Source organism: Prunus dulcis, chromosome 2 (assembly GCF_902201215.1).
Source record: "Prunus dulcis chromosome 2, ALMONDv2, whole genome shotgun sequence".
NCBI lineage: Eukaryota > Viridiplantae > Streptophyta > Magnoliopsida > Rosales > Rosaceae > Prunus > Prunus dulcis.
In genome coordinates, this window is record NC_047651.1 from 11690133 (window position 1) to 11710210 (window position 20078).

Consider the following 20078-nt stretch of genomic DNA (forward strand, 5'->3'; position numbering starts at 1 on the left):
ATTAGCTCTACAATGGCCGTGAGAACGAAAAAGCTCTCGCACCCCGGGTATAACTCTTGGTTTGCATTTTTTAACAGTTTTTCATATTGTTCAAACTCCGCGCTGTCTATTGGTGTTGGCACGTCATCTTCCCTTTCGTTATTGATGTTGGTCGATGCAAATGGAAAAACATCCTCTATAATATCCATGACTTGATCATTATGATCCACAATAGGTTCAACACTGTCCATTCTTGTGGCATTTGAAGACGAAGCATGGTCTAATTGTTCCCCATGAAGGTTCCAAATGCTATATGTCTCAATCATTCCATTCCTTACTAAATGAAATCCAACATTTTCAATTGTCTCCCACAACGTGTTATTACACCTCCTACAAGGACATCGGATTCTAGTTGCACCCGGGTTCTGTCTACGTGCAAACTCAATAAAATCCTCGATTCCATCCAAGTATTCGTCTGAGCATCTATTCGGGTTCTGTATCCACCTTCTGCTCATAATTCCTGAAACCATAATCACAACATAACAATCACAACAACTTCATACGAAGTTATAATGTCACCTTATGCCTCCGGTAAGGGCCCTATCCCATTCGGGAATGCATAGTTCTATCACGTAACCTACGGCTACATGAGATTAGATTTCGACATGGATGAATTTCGGCAGCATCTCGATACAGTTCTTGAGGTGGGCATAGGTATTAATACCTACGTACCACCCGAAGAACGTACCGAGATGACACCGAAATCTCCACAATCGAAACCTAATCCTGTAGCCGTAGATTACGTGACAACACTATGCATTACCAAACTGTCCAAATAGTGGGACAATTCAAGAATTAATTGGACCGCAGTCATGCTTTACGCATCCATGCACGAAATCCAACTAATCTCGAACGGGAAACTAAATGTTACTAAACATACAAATAAAAGTACGAAGTTAATTTCAATTAACTTCGTACATCACAACACATTGTGCTACATTACACACAATTTAACAACATAATATAAATATAACTTCAGAAAAAATTAGTACACATAACAAACTAACTTTAACATTTTTAATATATAAAACGAATAAAATACCTTCTCAATCGTTCTCCACCAATCGCTAATTACAAATATCCCTAACGAGAAGAAAATTAATAGCGTCAGTACGAATTTACATTAATACTTAAAAAGAAACAACAACAAATACTTACCCGATGAACGTACTGAATTTCCAGCAGAGACAGCGGGAGAGAAGTTGAGAGAGAGGCAGAAAGGAAATTTTTTTCCATTCTGCCTCTGCAATGGCAGTGTTCTGATATGATGAAGAAGACTTTGCGCGACGAAGAACAAGTTTCGTCGCGCAAACTACCGTCGCCCAAAACCTTTTTTCCGTCGCACAAATCGAGTTTTTTCGTCGCGTGAAAACTTGTCGACAAAAAAACTTTTGCGCGACGGAACATATTTCCGTCGCACAAGATTTTGTCGCGCAAATTCTTGTCCTCGTCGCCCAAAAACAAAATTCCGTCGCGTAACAAATATTTTTCGTCGCGCAAGATTGTACCGACTTCTCTTTTACGCGACGAAACCTGTTTCGTCGTGCAAACTAAAATATCGCCCTCAATTATTTTGGCACCAAATTAAAAAAATCCTTCGTTTTCTTACGCGACGATAACCTTGTTTGTCGCGCTAAGTTCTCTTTTGCGACGAAAACTGTTGTCGCAAGAGTTTTCGCAGCTAAATCACCTCGCTTTTACGCGACGAAGTGTTTCGTCGTCGCGCTATGTTTTCTTATGCAACGAGTGGTCTCGCCGAGCAAGTATTTGGCGCCAAGAGAGTACCCAGGTTTTTTTTTTTCTCTTTGCGCGACGAATCTGTTTTTATGTCGCGCTAATATGTTTTGCGCTTCGAAAACTTTGGTCGCGCAAGTTCTAAATTTTTTTCGCGACGATTATTTCTTTTCGTCACTTTATTGCGTTTCGCGCGACGAAAATGTATTCGTCGCGCAAATAGTAAAACGTAGTAGTGTATAATTGAAGTATAACTGCAGACCCTTAACTGTGAAGTTATTTTGCACAATGGGGATTGATATAATGGATATATGTTGCAGTATGCTTATTTCCTAATCTCTTCTTTTCTTGGTTGCTTGCTCTCTCCTCAGTACTCAGTACATTAATTCTTGTTGATGGAGGTCTTTCCCTTCTTCAATACCCCAGGGTGATTCACTTTAGGGAGCCATAACCTACATAAATGAGATTTTCCAATCAACTACATGCATGACTACACTAATTTAACAATATCAATTTATGCATATTGTAAACTAACAATTGCACACTGACGCTAAGAAATTGCATATAGGTATATGCAATTGCATATTGTAAACTAACAATTGCACCCAGAAACTATGAAATTGAATACAGGTATATGCAATTGCATATTATAAACTGAGAGTTGCACATATGCACTATCAAATGTAGTGGTTCAATTTTATTTTTCATTAATTCAATGTGGTTCAATCATTCGACCACTTAGTAATTCTTTTTGTTGAAAGTTTTTAAATTCATATTTGTATCAACAATAATATGTTTGATATTATTGATTTGTTTGTGTGTTAATTAACAAAATATAGTAACATTGGTGATAATCAACAAAGTTCAATTTTCTTTCCGTTAGTTCATTGTGGTTCCATTTAGTAGTAAATCACAAAAGTTCTATTGAATAATTTATTCTGACAAACCTACCTAACAAATGCTAAGCGACTCGTTCGTCAAGTAAATGATGTCGTCCCTTGACCAAATTACCCAACGAATGCCATGATTTACTCAATGAACGAGGCCCTCAGCGTTCATTGGGTAAATTATGTCGTTCGTTGGATAAATCACTTAACAAACACCTTGACAAAAAATAAATCACTTAACGAACGAAATAATTTACCTGGTAAACAAAAAAGGGCTCTTTTTTTAGGTAAACAATATTGTTCGTTGAGTAAATTACTCAATGAACACCATGATTTACTCAACGAACGTCTCATTCAACGTTCGTTAGGTAACATTGACGTTCGATGGGTTATAGGAATTTTGACTCGTTACCAAGCAGACAAAATAATTTACACAACGAAAGCTAAGGGGCTCGTTCATTGGGTAAATAATGTCGTTCGTTAGGTAAATTACATAATGAACGGAATAATTTGCCTAGTAAACAATAAAGGGTTCGTTCGTTGGGTAAATAAAGTCGTTCGTTGAGTAAAATACTCAACAAACACCATGATTTACTCAACAAACAACTCCCTCAACGTTCGTTCGGTAAAAATTTATGTTCGGTGGGTAATGGGCATTTAGACTTGTTACCAAGCGAACATAATAATTTACACAAGGAACACTAAGGTGATCGTTCATTAGGTAAATTATTTCGTTTGTTGGGTAAATTACATAGCGAACGAAATAATTTACCAAGTAAACGATAAAGGGCTTGTTTGGTGGGTAAATAATGTCATTCGTTGAGTAAATTATTCATTGAACGCACATATACATTAGTCATATGGTTCTCAACAGTCCTGATCTCTTGGATCACAGGATCCAAGAGATTTGTGGTCACTCACCGTTGGATGTAAATTCAACGGTTCACTCACTCTTGCACTCCTTTTAAGAAATTTTTTTGAACCGTTGGATGTTACATCCAACGGTGGGTGACCACAGTCTCTTGAACCCCTGTGGTTCAAGAGATCGGGGCTGTGGTTCTCAATTACAATGTTAAACCCCACATTAATTAATTCAATGTGGTTCAAACATTTGAGCATTTTGATATGTAGGTCTTTATTTAAGGTAAGAGTAGATGAGCAATGTGTTTTCAATTATTATTGAAATAAAAATAATAATATGACTATACGATCACGCATGATCGAAGAAACTCTGTTATAGACATCCCAACTAAAATTGCAAACTCAAAATAATCAAAAAGATATCAAGCTTGAAAAAACCAAGCCATAACAATACAAATAAAACTCTTACAAAAGAGATATGAAAAGCTCCCGTCAAGGAGAGGTGAAAACTACACAAAGAACCCAAAGAGTCTCTGTGACTTATTCCAAACATAAAAAAACTGCAAAAAGGATGGTGGTGGAGATCCGACGTCAAAACGCATGTGGAGATACGACGCCGAGACATAGTCGTATGTGATGGTTGGAGGAAAATCATAACAAAACGAAGACAAATAGGGAAAACCTTTTGCCTCTGAAAATGAGGGGAAAAGAGATGGAGGAAGAGAAGAGGAGAGAGAGGAGAGGGGAGGAAGAACAGTGGATTGTGATGAAGCGAGAGATAAGAGGGAAGAGGAAGCAGGGAAAGAGACGGAGAGATAGAAGTAGAAAGAAAAGGAAAAAAAGCATATAGAGGAGAGTGAGAGAGAGAAGGGAAGAATAGGGAAAAAAGGTATGGAGTGGGTCTTTATGTTTTACTATTTTGGATTGTGATGGAGGAGAGAGATGAGGGAAGAGGAAGAAGAGAAAGAGACTGAGAGAGACGGAGGGATAGTGTGTGTGTGTGTGTGTGTGTGTGTGTGGAAGAAGATGAATAAATAAATAAAATAAAAAGGGAGAGATGGGTGAATTCCCAAAAGAGATAGAGAAGGCAGGTTGCATGTATCTGCAACCTTGGGAAGTTCAGACAAAAAAAAGGGAAAAAAAAAACCTTGGGAAGTGGGAGAGGGAGGCACGGAATCGTGAAAGTACTTGGGAAGTGGGAAATGTGACTTAATTACTTTATATAATTTATTTCTTTTCTATTTAATCCATTTAATGTTACTGATTATTTTATTATTCATTATAAGTACTTACATTACTAAATTCTCGTTCAAATTGTTGCTTAATTACTTAAATCTCTTTAATCATTTTCATTATTTGCTATTTAATTCTTCCTTGGATAAATTTATTTATGTTCTTAGTTAATTTTCAATCTTCACTATTATTTCTTAAACATGGTAAAGTGCCTAATTTTCATGAAAAATCAAATTGGTTTACATCTTTAATTATTTTTCAATTTTTGATAAATAATAAATATAAGAACATGTACCATCACTACAAGGAAAACCCCTTTTGGCGACCACCACGTTTGGTCGCTAAAAGCTGTTATTTCGTCGCCAAAATTCTTTAGCGACGAAATGATTTCGTTGCCAACTTGGTCGCTTAAGGCTCGTGGCTGAAAGTACCAAACTACTAAAGGCGACGAAAATAAATTTTCGTCGCTAAAATCCTTTACGCGACCAATTTCTTTCGTCGCATTTAATTAATCAGTTTGTCGCCTATAAAGATGGGCTCCCGCGAAAATACCAAATTTGCCGCGAACTGAGGATGGATTGGGCGACCAAATAGATTGGTTCGTCGCCGATAGGTTTTGGTGACTATCTGATTTGGTCGCTAAAGCTTACTTAGTTGGTCGTTAAAATTTGTATATTTTGGGTGTTTTTAATTATTTGATTTATATTCTGTTTTGTGGTAATATTAACCTTTTGTTCATTAACATATTGTAATTTTGAATAAATTTAGGTAAATAGATCAATAGAAAATGACATGAATAAAAGTTTCTCATTAAAAATTACACGAGCATACTAGTTAGTCAAGTACACATAACATATCCAAAAATAGTAGATATAAACGAGTGAAGAGTCTCAAAGACTGGAGGCCAAGCTCCATATATTCTTGCCCTTGGTAAACCCAAGTTCTGTATAATTATTTCCCCACTCTAAGACTAGGTTTCGACTAAAAAAAAATGCATGTAGTTGCCTTATGTAATTCCAAGTTTTGTAGTCATGATCTTTAACACCTGTGGGATAGGGACTGTAGTCTAATATCATGGAATTCCCAAACACTGCTAATTGTTGCTTGATCTTCTCAAACTCATCAATCATCTTCCTTTACAAAAGAAACAAAACAAGGAAATGCCAATGGTCAAGAAGATGCCAAAACCAAGAAAATTTAAATATATAAATATACAAACAATTTTCGACAACACAATTACAAGAAATCTTGCCCAAAAGCTGAAATTCAGAATCTTAACTAAATAAGCCATTAAAAAGAGTTTGGATCTACATAAGAAAAATGATCACTAGTCATCAATATTTAAGAAAGTTATTTGAACAAACTTAATAAAATTTGAATTCATTTTTCATACCTCTCAATATCAATTGTCTAAAGCATACCTTTGTGATAATAACAAATACCACAAATGAAGGAAAACAATTCCGAGAAACCACAAATGAAGGAAAACAATTCCGAGAAACCAATGTAAAGACTAATATCCTGCATAGCACAAACCCATTAGAAAACATAAATCATAAAATCCAAAGTATAATCCACACCTTAACCAACAAGGGTTGCATAACTTCTCAACATAATACAAAACACGTATGTCATTTTAATACCTTTAAACAAACAACACCACAATGACATTGACAACTACCATATCTGTTAATAAGAAAACAAATAGAACTGAGTGTAATGAGAAGAAGAGGTTCTTACCTCAAATGGTCCTCTGTCCAAAACCACAAACCAAATCCTTCCACCTCCTCAAATAATCTGACATGCAAAAACAGGATATTACCTCAGTAAAATTAGACTCCTAAATGACATTGTTCTAAACACATTATAAGATAAAGAGAACCACAAACCCAAATAAGGCAATCACTCATTGGTTTTAATGTTTTCAACGCAAATAGAAACACTGAACGACAACTTTTTCAATTTCCACTAGAAGACAATGAAGAATTGAAATAAAAAGATATCTAAATGTAGAAAAAGAAGATTGAATTCAGATAAAATAACATGAAAAATTCTTTAAAAGTGAAAACACAAGCTAACAGAGGATGATCCTAGTGAAAAACTAGAAGTCTTTAACATATTTTCAAGCCCAAGACACAGAGTTTGCTTAAGCACATAGCCCAACATTCCTCATTTTCTAGGCACTTCAATTTCGTCTTCAAACATTGATAAGAAAAAAGACAATTCAACAAAAAGGGTATGAAGTAGTTTGCAGTAAATCATAGATGACAGGATACGTATTTGTTAAACAATTTGGGCAGGAACACTTCAATTTGGGAAATTCACTAAAAAATCAGTTTGAGTCGAAATAGTGCGAAACTTTCCAGATCAAAACTAGACACATAAAACTTCATCACATCAAAATTTCATGGCATTCGAAGTTAAGGAAGCATGTCAAAACAAAATCCAAAACAGACTGGGCTGCAGAGTTTTCTGCTTCCTGCAACATAACAACTACTTTAAAATTTTGCCAAAAATCCAATTTAACTCCAATTTGTATGAAACCAGTTTTGAAATGCTCATTGAAATATCTAATTATAAAAAACATAGATCAAAATATAAATTCGAACTAGGTCTTCTGGTCCAGAACATAACACAAGATCACAGATTTCTGCATAACCTCAGATTTCATCAACCAACCCAAATCTTTAAAAATACACCACTTATCAGCTTTAAACATCAAAACACTAAATCATACAAATGTTGCTATTTAATATTGAAAAAGTATTAATCTGAATTGACCAACTACAATTTAAAAAAATAAAGGCAGAGCTTAAATTGAATAACCAACTATGAAATTTTTACCACAAAAACCACAATGGCAGCTTCAACAATTACGCAGCTTCTCCTGCACTGAACAACACAACTCTAAAAGAAATACAAAAAGTGTCTATAAAAAAAATGGACAATTTGATATGTCATTGACAAAATGTACAAGACCACAGTGCAATATTGAATTACAAAGCACAACCAATTAAAGAAAGGGAAAACAGAGGAAAACGCTACTACACAATCAAAGAGAGGAGCGAGAGAGAGGTTGTCAAAACGTGATTCCATTCCACATCTACGTACCCAACCAATTCAAAGAAAAATTAATGCCTTTCAGTATAAATAAAAAAAATAAAACTGAGTTTTCAGTATAAAAAACCATTGTCAAGATATACAAGCATTTCAGTTTCTGAAATGGATAAGGCCTTCATATGATGCTAAAACCAGGTACATAGTTAGCACTAAATCAGGGCTTGTGAAATTATTACAATATAATAACTAAAAAAAGGATTGAAAGTGACATAAAATTATAAACCTGTTTAGCAGCTTCCATGTGTTTGAGGAAAGGACGTGACCCCCTATATGCTCAAACTCTTTCTTTTTTATGTTCAAAGCATTGGCCTTGCAGCGTTTCTGTTTTGATTACATTACAAGAATTGTTATATTCTTCTTCCTATGTAATACTTAGAATAAGTTTCCAATCAAACATGAACTAATATCAATTAACCATAAACAAGTATTAGTTTTAACATTTTCAATGCAAATAGAAAAAAAAGAGATCTAAATGTACAAAAAAAGGATTGAATTGAAATAAAATAACATGAAAAATTCTTTAAAAGTGAAAGCACTAGCTAAGAGAGGATGATCCTAGTGAAAAACTAGAAGTCTAGAAGATAATTCTTTATCATATTTTCAGGCCCAAGACAAAGTTTGCTTAAGCACATACTAGGCATTTAGTCTTCTACCATTGCTAAGCAAAAAGCCACTTCAACAAAAATGTGGATGGTTTTCCTATAGTTGCAATAGCTCTGTGATACCCTTGAACCCATTGAGACCCTACACAAATAGCTACAGGAAATAGATAGAGGAGTGAAAGTATAGTGATCCAACAATACAAATTCAACCCATCTACTTCCTTGAAGTTCTGAAAACTGCATTTTGAGTAAATATTCCTCAACACACACCCAAGATTGCTAATCAAAGCACCCCACAGGCCTTGGAAATTGAATGACACCCCATCAATTGCAGCTAGAGAACAACTGAAGACAATAGGGAGGATTGAAAGCCAGACCCGTAAAGTGTATGAATTGCCTAGGAACGACGAAAAGAAAATTGAGAAAACAGGCTCTGAAGATCTGATTACATGGGTGAAAGAAATAACCACCTTAGAGAATGAGACACATGCTGAGATGTGGCCTATTATTATTGCTTAAGCTAACAGCCCTCTTAAGTATCATCCTGCACATGTACAAAGCACAAAAAACAGAGAGAGAAGGCTCAAAGCCTCAAACAGAGCAACATACTAATATATCATTCCCTGAAACAAAACAAAAAAGACAAGAAAAAAATTGAAGCATTCAACTTTTATGACAGCGACTCTCATCACACAGGTGCTTGAGATAGATGAATTATTCATCAAAGAAAGTGTTTCAAATAGGCTACTGCAAAAAATAACAAAATTTGTTAGACACGATATTTTGGGAGAGCTTGAGACCAAATTAGTCTTCAAACTCAAAATAGTCTATGACTTCGCCCTTTAAGTTTCACTAATAATCCAAAAACAACAATATTATTTTTCCTAGTTAAATTCTCCCAAACAATAAAAGCATAAGCTCCTTTGTCCCAAAAAAAAAAAAAAAAAAGAACCAGTAAGAATAACTAAAATAAAGCATAATCTCACAGACAAAAGCAAAGAAACCTTGAAACGAATACACACCCACATGACCTACTTCCAACTTCCAATTTTGTACTTCAATTATATGCAAATCCAATTAGATTTGACTACAAACTCATCTAATAAATTAAGACACTTACACAAAGGCTCGTAACTGATTCTAAATAATTCAAAAGTCTACTATACTTGGGAGAACACTCATGTACGAGTTTGTTACTTGTCAGTCCTTAATTGTTCGTTCCTTAATTGTTTAACCTTCTTTCATGCAACATTATCATTAAGAACCAATCCACATGGTATGAAGTAGTTTTCAATAAATCTAGATGACAAATAAATATTTCCATGTTCCTCCAAAACTTAAAACGCACATCCTACAGAGCAAATGGTCTTCATACCTAACAGAAAGGCACCATATGAAGGAAGTTGTGAGTGGAGGACTTCGTCAATTCAATGTTTGGGGGGTTGCAATGACCTTATTATTAAGACCAAAAAAAAAAAAACAGATTTTATTTTGAAATAATCAAAATCAAATAACTATAGAACAATTGTTGAATAAACAAAAGGAGAAAATACCTTTGAATCACTGCTTGGTTGTGGCTAAAGAGATTCTGAAAATTCTGGAGAACTGAAGGGTAGACGGTCTGGGGCAGAGACAATGGAAAATAACTCAGGCCATCAGAAATCTTGGGGGATGAGAGTAGGTATGTCCATACGACTGCTTGGCCGACGTCGGTGGCAGATTGCTTTGTCAGCATCAGAGCAGGTTAGGGCATGCGAGATGAAGGGAGTGGGTATGCAAACTGGATGAGGGAAATAACACGCGTGTTGGTGAAGGGGAATTTTTATTTTTATAGTCTCAAATTAGCCCCAAAATAATTTGGTCGCCAAAATGCCAACATATGCAAAACGACGTCATTTTGATGGGTTTAATTCTTAGCACACAATAATTTGCGACCAAAACCAATAGTCGCCAAATACCCCGAAATTATTAGCGCGCATTTTTGCTTTGCGACGACGCTGGCTACACAACTTTTTCGTCGCCTAGAATTTTTTCAATTTCGCTCGCAATCTATTCAATGAATGGCGACCAAAATTATTTTTGGTCGCCACTTGCAACCATAGCCACGAAAAAATTTCGTCGCCCTTCCTGAGAATTCGGTAGCAATTCATTTTGTTCATGTCTTAGATGATGCCTTAATACCACGAAACCTTTGGCGACAAATTGCTAAAGGTTTGTTGCTAATTTCCTTATTGAGCGACCAAATTTGGGTTGGTCGCTAAAAATTTTGTCGCTGAAAAGGTTTTTTCTTGTAGTGCATGTCCAATGAATAACGTGAAATAAATTGTTGCTTAATTACTTAAATTTCTATAATCATTTTCTTTATTTCCTATTTAATTCTTCATTGGATAAATTTATTTATGTTCTTAGTTAATTTCAATCTTCACTATTATTTTTTAAGCATGGTAAAGTGCCTAATTTTCATGACAAATCAAGTTGGTTTACATCTTTAATTATTTTTCAATTTTTGATAAATTAATATATATAAAACGTGTACCATGTCCAGTTAATAACGTGAAATAAGGTTACTCATGTATCTTATCATGCAATTTATAAAGTGTAAAATATTGTTCTAAAAAATGATAAATAAATTACTAAGGGGTGTTTAATTCTCTTTCATTAATTACTTCATATTTTCTAAGTCACAGAGTTTGTCATGTCGCAATATAATCAACTTAAATCACACAAACCCACTATGCAATGCATTTCCTTCCAATATTTTGTGTCAAAATAATAGATGATTGACTAAATAAACTTCTTCTAAAGTTTCATTAAAAAATTTCATGTTTTTATCATAATTTCCGTAGTTTTTATCCAATTTTTATCGATATCAATATTTTCCCGATATTTCCATCGATATTTCCGTGTTTTTGAACCACTGATATTTCCAAAACTATCGATATTTAAGACCTTGATAGAAGTGAAAGAGCTCGATCACTTGAGCTATAGAAACTTACGACTTTGTTTTTAACCTCTAGAAACTTGAATAATGAGACTGTTGTACTAGAGAATTCTTTATTGACAGCAGGGATAAGTTACTTGTGCGGTTGGAAGAATATATTTGCTCTTTGTTATTGTTGTGTTCTTTATTGAAAAAACTCTTTCACAATTTTTGTTTTGATGAATTTAGTGGGAAACAGTATTGCTATGCATACTAGTGGTTTTAGGTCTGTAATCATATGACACTTTGGTAGTGTATATGTGAAAAGCCTATCTCCTTATAGTTGAGACTATGGTTACATTCGAAAGAAAGAAAAGTGAACCAACAGAAAAAGAAAAGAAAAAAAAACACAAAAAATTTTATAAAAAATTAATTAATTATTACAAGAAATGCAAATAAAGTATTTAGTGATCACAAACCAAATCTTAGGAATCAATTCAAAAAACAAAAAATGAAAATGAAAATTTGAGTCATCATCAGTGATCACAAACCAAGCAAGAAAACATCTTTTTAGCAAACGACTTGGGAGATGGCGATTCAAGTGAGGTTGCACAGACCACAATCTCAGATTCGTCTGCTCCACTTTCCCTGGCTTTCTCACATTCATCTGAAAATTTCTTAAACGATGCTTCCACATAACTGACAGCCTTGGAAACAGACATCTTCTCCACCAGTTTGTTGGGATAAATATCCTTTCTATGGTCCCCATTTATGGCCGCTGCCAATTGCACTACTTCTTCTTGAAAATCACTCATTTTGGGCCCGTCTTTGGATGTAGTCTCTCGTAGTTTCACAGGTTCGGGCAAAGTCACTGCGAAAGGCAGAGAAGTCAAACAATGAAACACTCAAAAACTCTCATAAGGTGATTCAACAACACCACAAATTTGTAGGCATAAAAAAGATCGATACTTATGTATGAAAACCAAAAATCTTTAAATTTAGGTTCACCTGGACAGTCAGTTCGTGGGGTTGATCTACTTAGGACACCCTCAAAGGTTCCCGCCCAAGCATCACGCTTTGTAAGAAACTCTTTTAGGTTGAAAATCTTCTTCACAGTTGCTGGGATTGAGGAGTGCTCGAATTCTGATGAGGGATACGGCCCTGAAGGGCCATGCAACACTGCATTTTTGTTATAAAAAAAATTAATTAGCAACCCAGTAATTTTTTATGTCTGACTTGAAATGACTACTTCTTTTTTTTCTCCATCCATGTATGGGAAATTTATGCAAGGGGTTACCCTTAAGTGATACTTTTATAATTAGTAAATACGATACAAATAGTTTTGTTGTTTGAGTTACCTGTTCCACGTTCAATCCATGGAGAGATTAAGATGGCTGGAACCCGAACACCAAGACGATCGAATTTGAAGTTGTATGGCTCGGGACCTGCAATATCATCTGGACTAGGAACATCCGTCACAGGTGTTGGAACATGATCATAGAAACCGCCATGCTCGTCATATATTATTACAAACAACATTTCATTCCATTGGGGACTTGCTCTTAGTGCTTCATACACTTCTTTTATAAACTTCTGGCCTTCAGAGACGTCGTGGGACGGGTGATCATCATTTGCAGGAAATGATAACACATCAAAGAACCTTTGCTCCACCACCACATAGTTTGGTAACTTCCCCTCCTCGCAGTGCTTCTTGAATTGCAGATCAAACTGATGGAAATTCTTAATGTACTTCAATTTTCTTAGGTTCCTACCATGTAAATTAAAATTCAAAACGAAACATGAGCGCTTTTTACTTCTTCGTTAATTAGAATAAATAAATGAATTTCTACCATAAATGGTTTGCCCACAAAAGATAGAGAAGGAATAAGATAATAGAAGGTTTAAGAAAACAAGAGGTGATACATGTGAGGAAAGACAATATATAGTTGCTTTTGTAAAATTAAAATTATAACCTACAACGATTGTCCTTTTTTATGTGTTATCATGATTTCTTTTCCCTCTCATCTTTTATGTATCGAAATATTTTCAAATTATTCTCAAGCATCCAACTTAAAATCAATTAGCAATGAATAGAAAGACATTAGTCATTTTAACTATTAAATATGGGATTCACACTCCAACACAAATATCTAGTCTAAAAACATTAATTATATTAATATTAATAATCCATGTGACATATAATATATATATATATATAACAACTGGCCATCCAATTGCAAGATTGGACGTTTCAATTTTTTCTTTTGTTTTTTTTTAATAGCGCAATTGGTCTATTTAAATAATGGCAAAAGAAAAAGTAACATGTGTTTTAAAATAACTTTGAAGTAATGATGGGTTTCATGCTAATGACTTGATAAATTAAATGGGTAGGAAGAGAAGAGAAAAAGCAATAGTTATGTAATAAGGGGACAACTTTGGATTTGAATGGCAAATGGAATCAATTAGGTGGATTTTCACATGGCATGCATGTTCTTTCATATATATATATATATATATATATATATATATATATTAATATTATATATAATCAATCATGCTGAAGCTAAAGAAAGTTGACCCAATATCCACATACCATTAATTTAAGGACGGAGGTCGAGCAGTTCATTTTCTCTTTGATTTCTTTTGTATAATACTTCTCTCGTTTGTTTAACCATTTAAAGTTAGGTGAAGTCTTAGCAGGATTCAACTGGCAGTCTCCAAAATTCCAACCTGGCGTTTTAGGAATTATGCAACACAGCCTTTCGAAATAGAGATTTTGTACTGAATTTTTTTCTCACGGATACTATGTAATTCGAATCTAAAATATCTTATATGAAAGTGAATGCCCTTCTACTGTGCTAGATAGAACTTGTTGACTTGAACTGATATTTTTATTTTTAGTTCGCATTGTCTATGGCCAATTGAATTCATTTTTTTAGAGAAGAAATTAAGCACCAAAAACAAGGAAATAAAAAGACAATATTTTATTATGTGTTTCTGTTAGCATGATAAAGAAGTTATTACTTTAAAAACTTGCATTTAAATATTTAATTAGAAACTAGCCTCTTTGTATGCGCTTCCGCTCGTGTTGTGAGAGGCTTTTTTTGTTTTTTTTTTTTTTATAAATAATTTATTTTTGAATTAAAAAAATAATGGATAATTGTGTTCCATAAAAATAGGATCTATTATCTGATTTTTGTTTTAATTTTAAGTTTTTTTATACGAAAAAGTGTGAATTTACCGCATTATCCTCATTTAATTAATAATTTCAATTCTTAATGTTTGCATTAATCAAAGGCATTTTCTAGTATTTTGAATGTTTTACCATTTTTTGTCTTTTGCTCTATATATATAGATTATGGAATTACGTAAGCTATATATCTAAATTCAAGTCTGAAGAACCAAAAAAACAAAAACAAAAACAAAACAAAAAAGAACCTAAAAGTTTCTAATATATTAATTTTAAAATCGCTTGTTATAAATTTCAAGTTTTCAAAAAATTATCACTCAAAATTCACTTGTATCTCTCTGTTCATCAAATATTTATATTTTTGTTGGTATAAAAATTAATCAATATTTTTAGAGAGAAGAAAAAAAAAGAAGAGGAAGTTACAAATGCTGAAACTTGTTGAAACAGAATTATTTGAATTTTTGTTTACCTGTACAGAAGAGTGGAAGGGAAGGTCTGAAAGTAAATCCCGAAAGAAAAGTCTTCTTCATCCAACGACTGAAATATAGTCTTCTGAGGCAACCCTTCGACCAGCGTCTTAGTATCATTCCCCGTCAGCCCATGCGACGTCGCAGAGTGGATGTACTGCCGGTTCGGCTGCGTCGCAGCAGGAACCGAAGCAAACCATTGGTCACACACCGCAAACTCCTTCACCAGCTCCCTGTGAACGGCGACGTTTTCGGGGCTGAAACCGTTCATGACCGTCTCGGCAAGACCAGTCTGTGTCTTCTCTGCGTTTTGGGCGAAACCCTTCATTGTGGGAGCAAGGGTTTTGGTGGCGGAGGCCTCCGTCCATGGCTGGCCGAAGACTTGCTCGTAGACGGCTTGGATGGAGTGGCCTGGGTCCGGGTCCACGTAGGCGGAGTTGTCGCCGAAGAAGACTAGGGCGGAGTTCGGGTCGGAGGTGGAAATGGGGTTGGATTCGGATCCGGTGACGCCGTTGATCTCTGGGTTTAGGGACTTCATCCACCCTAGCATGTGGTCGAAGGAGCGGTTCTCTTGGACCAAAACGACCACCGTTTTGATGGGGCTGCTGCTGCTGCTTGACTCTGTAACCATTGTTGGTGGTGGCGGCGGCGGCAGCGGCAATTAATGGTGTTTTGGTGGTGTCGGAATATGAGTATTGTGTAAATGTTGTTCAGCTTACGTTTTGGATGTTTTGATAATGGGTATATATATATATATAGAGAGAGAGAGAGAGAGAGAGAGAGAGAGAGAGAGAGAGAGATGATATTGGAGAAGAAAAAAAACACGTGATTCATTTTAGGGGCTAATTACAGTTTACTATTATTTGATTTACCTCATGTAACACAATTATACCATGCTCTCAATATTTATTGGAGAATTATGGGATACTTCTTTTTAGTTATGTGGATGACAAATGTGTGTCGCATAGATTAAAAAAATAAATTGTTTAAAAGATTAATAAATTTTGAGAATGTAATTTCAATATAAAACATAATATGTAATAAATAAATAACCTTCTCTCCCACCCAAAACACTTGTTGCCCCTCTCCGAAAATGAGTTGAAATCTCTTGTGCCCAATTTCCATGTGCATTTAAGCGGTAGTGTAAATTTTCGTTGTTCTTCTAAAATGATTGTGCTAGTTCACAAAGGTGCCATTACATTTGGTTTCAAGGCATAAGAATAGTTTTCAGAAGGGCCTCTTGTAGTAGAATAAAGAATGGTGAAGGTTCAATATTGGTAATGGTTTGTGCGGGAGAAAATAATCTCACGTTAATGGTAAGACGCCACATAGATTAAAGGGCGACCACAAGGATCAAATTGCCCTTGATTAAGGGCGACAAAAGATGTGAAATATCTTATCACGCATTAGCAGGGTCGTCCCTGAGATTTTGAGGGCCCTGTGTGAAACTTAAATTGGGGTCTCGCATAATCTAATACGAAAATACTATAAAAATTTGCCATAACTTAATGTCATAAACAATTTTTTTTATAACTAAAATTCACCATCAATAAATATGCAATGACAATCATAAATTAAATTCATAAAAATTTAAATGTTTCCATTTGATAAAGTTAAATGTTTTGTACAAAAATAAGCTCCTTGTGCCCCTATAAAGTCTCTTGCTGCCTCCATAAGCAATCTGTGTTTAATAGAAAAAAAAAAATTTGGCAATCACAAATTAAAGAGTAGTTGCACACAAATGTCATTAACAAATTAGATTATATTGCATTAAACACAAAAGCAACAACAAAAACATACCTGATTATCCAAAAATCATTCACATTGTATTTGCTGTCTTATTTGAAGAATTAAAATTATTACGAGAGCTTTTACCCCAGAAGAAAAAAAAAAACACAGCTAGTACAATACTAATGTCTGAAAATTGATCTTCTTGAATTTTTAGAAGAGAAATCATCAATCAAATGTTCATAATCAAGTTTTTCAAGAAGTTCACTTTCAATTGAAATCAAAGCTAGTCCATTTAATCTTTCTTGCGACATAGTTGATCGCAAGTATGATTTTAACAATTTTAATTTTGAAAAACTTCTTTCTGCAGATGCAACAGTAACAGGAATAGTCAATAGGATTCTATATGCAATGAATGCATTTGGAAAACAATTTAATCTTTTCAAGAAATTTAATATTGCAATAGCTGTGGTATTTTCTTTTGGTAAAAGCTCCCGTAAAACTTTCAACTCAACAAATAAATCCTCCCCATCGACGTCAAAAAACTTGTCATTTTTCAAAATGCTTTCCAGATGACTACAACTATTCTTCAAATCGCAATCATCCAATGAATTTAACTTCTTTGAAGTAAACAAAAACCCAAAAATATTCTCATACTCTTGATATTGTTGAAACCTTCTTCGTAAAGAACCAATAGCTTGATCCACTAAATACAAGAAATAATCAATTCTAAACTTTTGAACAACTCCATCAATTGTTTTATTTTTCTGCAATCTAATACGAAAATCAATCCAAGTGCTCATATGATTGATATGTTCAATACTTGTCTCATGCTCTTTAAGTCTGCCACTAAGATGTATCCAATCTTTAAATCCCTCATTTGCTAACTGACTTTTTTGTGGCCCTTTTTTAAATAACTTACAACAAAAACAAAATACTTTGTTGAGATCCTTTGAATACATTAGCCAATCTCTATCATGTTGCTCTCCATTTGGCAAATAACGAGTGTAAAATGTTGAAGAGAAACGCCTATGTAAATGATCTTTAGGACCTTTTCCTATTAATAGATCTCTTATAGGACCTTTTTCCACTAATAGGTCACGGAATTTGGGATCAATATTATCCCAATTTCTTGGATCATAAATATCCAATGGAATGGACTGGCTTGGTTCTTCATTGAATAAATCAGTGATGTTCTCATTGTTATGATTTTCTATGTCTACATCTTCAACATCTTCATTATGATCATCAATATCAGCATTTTCATTGTCATCATTCTCATTCTGCTCAACATTACCCTCACATTCATCCATATTGTTTTCAATATCTTGCAATTCCTCAACATCATCTTGTTCTTGTTCATTGAAAATACTTTCATCAATTGTAGCATGTGATTCTCTAACAATGAATCTATCAAGAGCTCCTCTTTGAGATTGAGTCAATTCCTCGATTTTTCTTTTTCTAAGACGTTTTGTATATCCAGAAACGTATTTTCTAGTAGGTGGCATGTTTAGATTATAAAGAAAAATTCCAAAACCCTATAACCTGGAAGAAAACCCCAGCAAGAAATAGATAAATATTTCTACAAACTATATTCTCATACAACCAATCATCAACATGATAATAATTTAATAAAATAAGTCATGTAATATATAGAATAGATTGAAATTTAGATACATACCTGAATTTGAATTGAGATTTGAATATGACTATTCGATTTTGAGTGGTCTTTATGAATTCAGGAATTAGGGTTTTCTTTTTTTGGTGTTCAAATTCCTGAAATTGAAAGAATAACAAAAATTGTCAAAGGATTGAAAAAAGAACCAAAGAGAAATTGACGAACTCGGCCCTTTTGCCAAAGAGAGATGCGCTCCATCCAACTCCACTGAACAAGCTGTTGTGCAAATATCTATACACTACACTATATATACGATTCATATAATATTAATATATATAATATAAAGAAATTTTTTTTTTGGGGCCCTTAAGAATAGGGGGCCCTGTGCGGTGGCGCCACTTGCACCACCCCAGGGCCGCCCCTGCGCATTAGTTATGGGCATTGGGCAGTTGGCATTATTGCTTAAGGGATTCCTCAGCCATGGTGATTTGAGGATATCATGCTCACCAACTTTGCGTAAATATCTCACACGTCCACATCAACGGATTGTCACTCCTCCAATAAACGTCGAATACATAGCCTCTCGCGGCTATAAACCAGCCTCTAAAAAACTTAATATAAACCAACCTTCGCCTTTTGGAGAAATTAACTATTCCTTGAGCTAAGAAATCCTATTTTTCTCTCTGTATGGTCAAATTGATTTAGGCATCAGAGGCTCTTTGTCTCACACCACACCAGTGTGTTCAAAGACTAGCTATCCGTAACGGGCGGCCCGACCCGTATAGAGTCAACCCATTTAATAAAAAACTGTGTCGAACCCGCCTATTTAGGAAAATCATCAATCCTGGCCTAAGTCCATGGCCCGAACTCATATGGGCTCCAACTGTACTCATGTTGGGCCACTAAACGGGCCGATACGGGCCCACGCCAAATTTGACTTATGTATAGCATTTTTTTGCAACTGCATTTAATTATTTTGTACAATTATGTGTATACGAATAAGCTTTATTATTTATTAAAAAAAAGATGTCAATAAATTTATTTAAAGTACATTTAAATAGAAAATTGCTAAATTATTGTTTGAGTTTTAAAAATTGAAGTTTGTAAAATAAAATTATTATTTTATATATAAAGGAAACATTCATTTTTAATATATATTATTATAGAAAAGAAATAGACTTGAATTTAAGATATATATGTAATAATATTATGTATTATTTTTCTCTAAAATAAGTATAATTTAATAAATAAGCTTTAAACAGGCTGGCCCGTTGGATTTCAGATAGACATAACCCACAACAAACCACGGGCCACTTGGCCATTTGGACTTAATTACGTCCCAGCATGGCCCAAACATATGGGTCGTGCCGTGTCAGGCCTTACTTAAGCAAACCGTGCTAGTGTTGTGTTCGAGCCGATCCGATCCTTTTGACACCTCTAAAGTCCATGGTAATATTTTTTCCCTCATATGCATATGACTCTTTTTCAAAGGTGCCTAGCCTCTATGATTTTGAAGCTTCACAAAGAGGAATTGAACTCTTGGCCTTCTTCACATTTTCCTTTTCAGTTACACAAAGGTGCTTTTTGATGAAAGTCTCAAATTACATCTTTTTAATATTATTTTGGAGACTTTATGATATAATTTTGGCTTAATAAATACAATTTCACTTGTTGTTACA

The 20078-nt window shown here is 34.5% G+C and overlaps 3 protein-coding genes across 25 annotated transcripts; all 3 read right to left on the reverse strand.

Moving 5' to 3' along the window:
* Positions 1-5542: 5542 nt before the first annotated feature.
* LOC117620141 lies at positions 5543-10260 on the reverse strand. Of its 23 annotated transcripts, XR_004584685.1 has the most exons (8): positions 10030-10260; positions 9852-9928; positions 8947-9020; positions 8098-8195; positions 7599-7646; positions 6495-6551; positions 6176-6275; positions 5543-5888 (listed from the first exon to the last, which is right to left on the reverse strand). XR_004584685.1 is itself a non-coding variant. In XM_034350263.1 (5 exons), the coding sequence occupies exons 1-5, from the start codon at positions 10209-10211 to the stop codon at positions 5645-5647; spliced, it is 549 nt and encodes a 182-aa protein (XP_034206154.1). In that variant the 5' UTR covers positions 10212-10260; the 3' UTR covers positions 5543-5644. The 23 variants fall into 23 exon arrangements, 7 of the variants coding, with proteins under 7 accessions (XP_034206154.1, XP_034206159.1, XP_034206158.1 ...); XR_004584687.1 differs by lacking the exon at positions 7599-7646; XR_004584682.1 differs by having other exon boundaries at positions 6176-6551; positions 7599-7641.
* A 1656-nt stretch (positions 10261-11916) lies between these two features.
* LOC117619423 (non-specific phospholipase C3-like) lies at positions 11917-15730 on the reverse strand. Its single transcript, XM_034349375.1, has 4 exons — positions 15056-15730; positions 12755-13164; positions 12405-12575; positions 11917-12267 (listed from the first exon to the last, which is right to left on the reverse strand). Exons 1-4 carry the CDS (start codon positions 15682-15684, stop codon positions 11933-11935), a joined length of 1545 nt encoding a protein of 514 aa, XP_034205266.1. The 5' UTR covers positions 15685-15730; the 3' UTR covers positions 11917-11932.
* A 1321-nt stretch (positions 15731-17051) lies between these two features.
* On the reverse strand, positions 17052-18289 carry LOC117618132 (zinc finger MYM-type protein 5-like). The gene is made up of 2 exons (XM_034347748.1): positions 17742-18289; positions 17052-17145 (listed from the first exon to the last, which is right to left on the reverse strand). The coding sequence occupies exons 1-2, from the start codon at positions 18287-18289 to the stop codon at positions 17052-17054; spliced, it is 642 nt and encodes a 213-aa protein (XP_034203639.1).
* Positions 18290-20078: the final 1789 nt, after the last annotated feature.

Excerpts from the sequence above, each read along its gene's own strand:
- LOC117620141 (XM_034350262.1), bottom strand. The coding sequence starts at position 10,211 with ATGCTGACAAAGCAATCTGCCACCGACGTCGGCCAAGCAGTCGTATGG. Across the intron at positions 6,276-6,494 it reads TGGACAGAGGACCATTTGAG|GATATTAGTCTTTACATTGG; the intron begins GTAAGAACCTCT and ends TGTGCTATGCAG. Across the intron at positions 5,885-6,175 it reads TATTTGTTATTATCACAAAG|ATGATTGATGAGTTTGAGAA; the intron begins GTATGCTTTAGA and ends TTGTAAAGGAAG.
- LOC117619423 (XM_034349375.1), bottom strand. The coding sequence starts at position 15,684 with ATGGTTACAGAGTCAAGCAGCAGCAGCAGCCCCATCAAAACGGTGGTC. Across the intron at positions 13,165-15,055 it reads CCTTCCACTCTTCTGTACAG|GAACCTAAGAAAATTGAAGT; the intron begins GTAAACAAAAAT and ends TTTACATGGTAG. Across the intron at positions 12,576-12,754 it reads ATGGATTGAACGTGGAACAG|TGTTGCATGGCCCTTCAGGG; the intron begins GTAACTCAAACA and ends ACAAAAATGCAG.
- LOC117618132 (XM_034347748.1), bottom strand. The coding sequence starts at position 18,289 with ATGCCACCTACTAGAAAATACGTTTCTGGATATACAAAACGTCTTAGA. Across the intron at positions 17,146-17,741 it reads CATGATAGAGATTGGCTAAT|AAAGAAGTTTTTCAAAATTA; the intron begins GTATTCAAAGGA and ends TTGCATCTGCAG.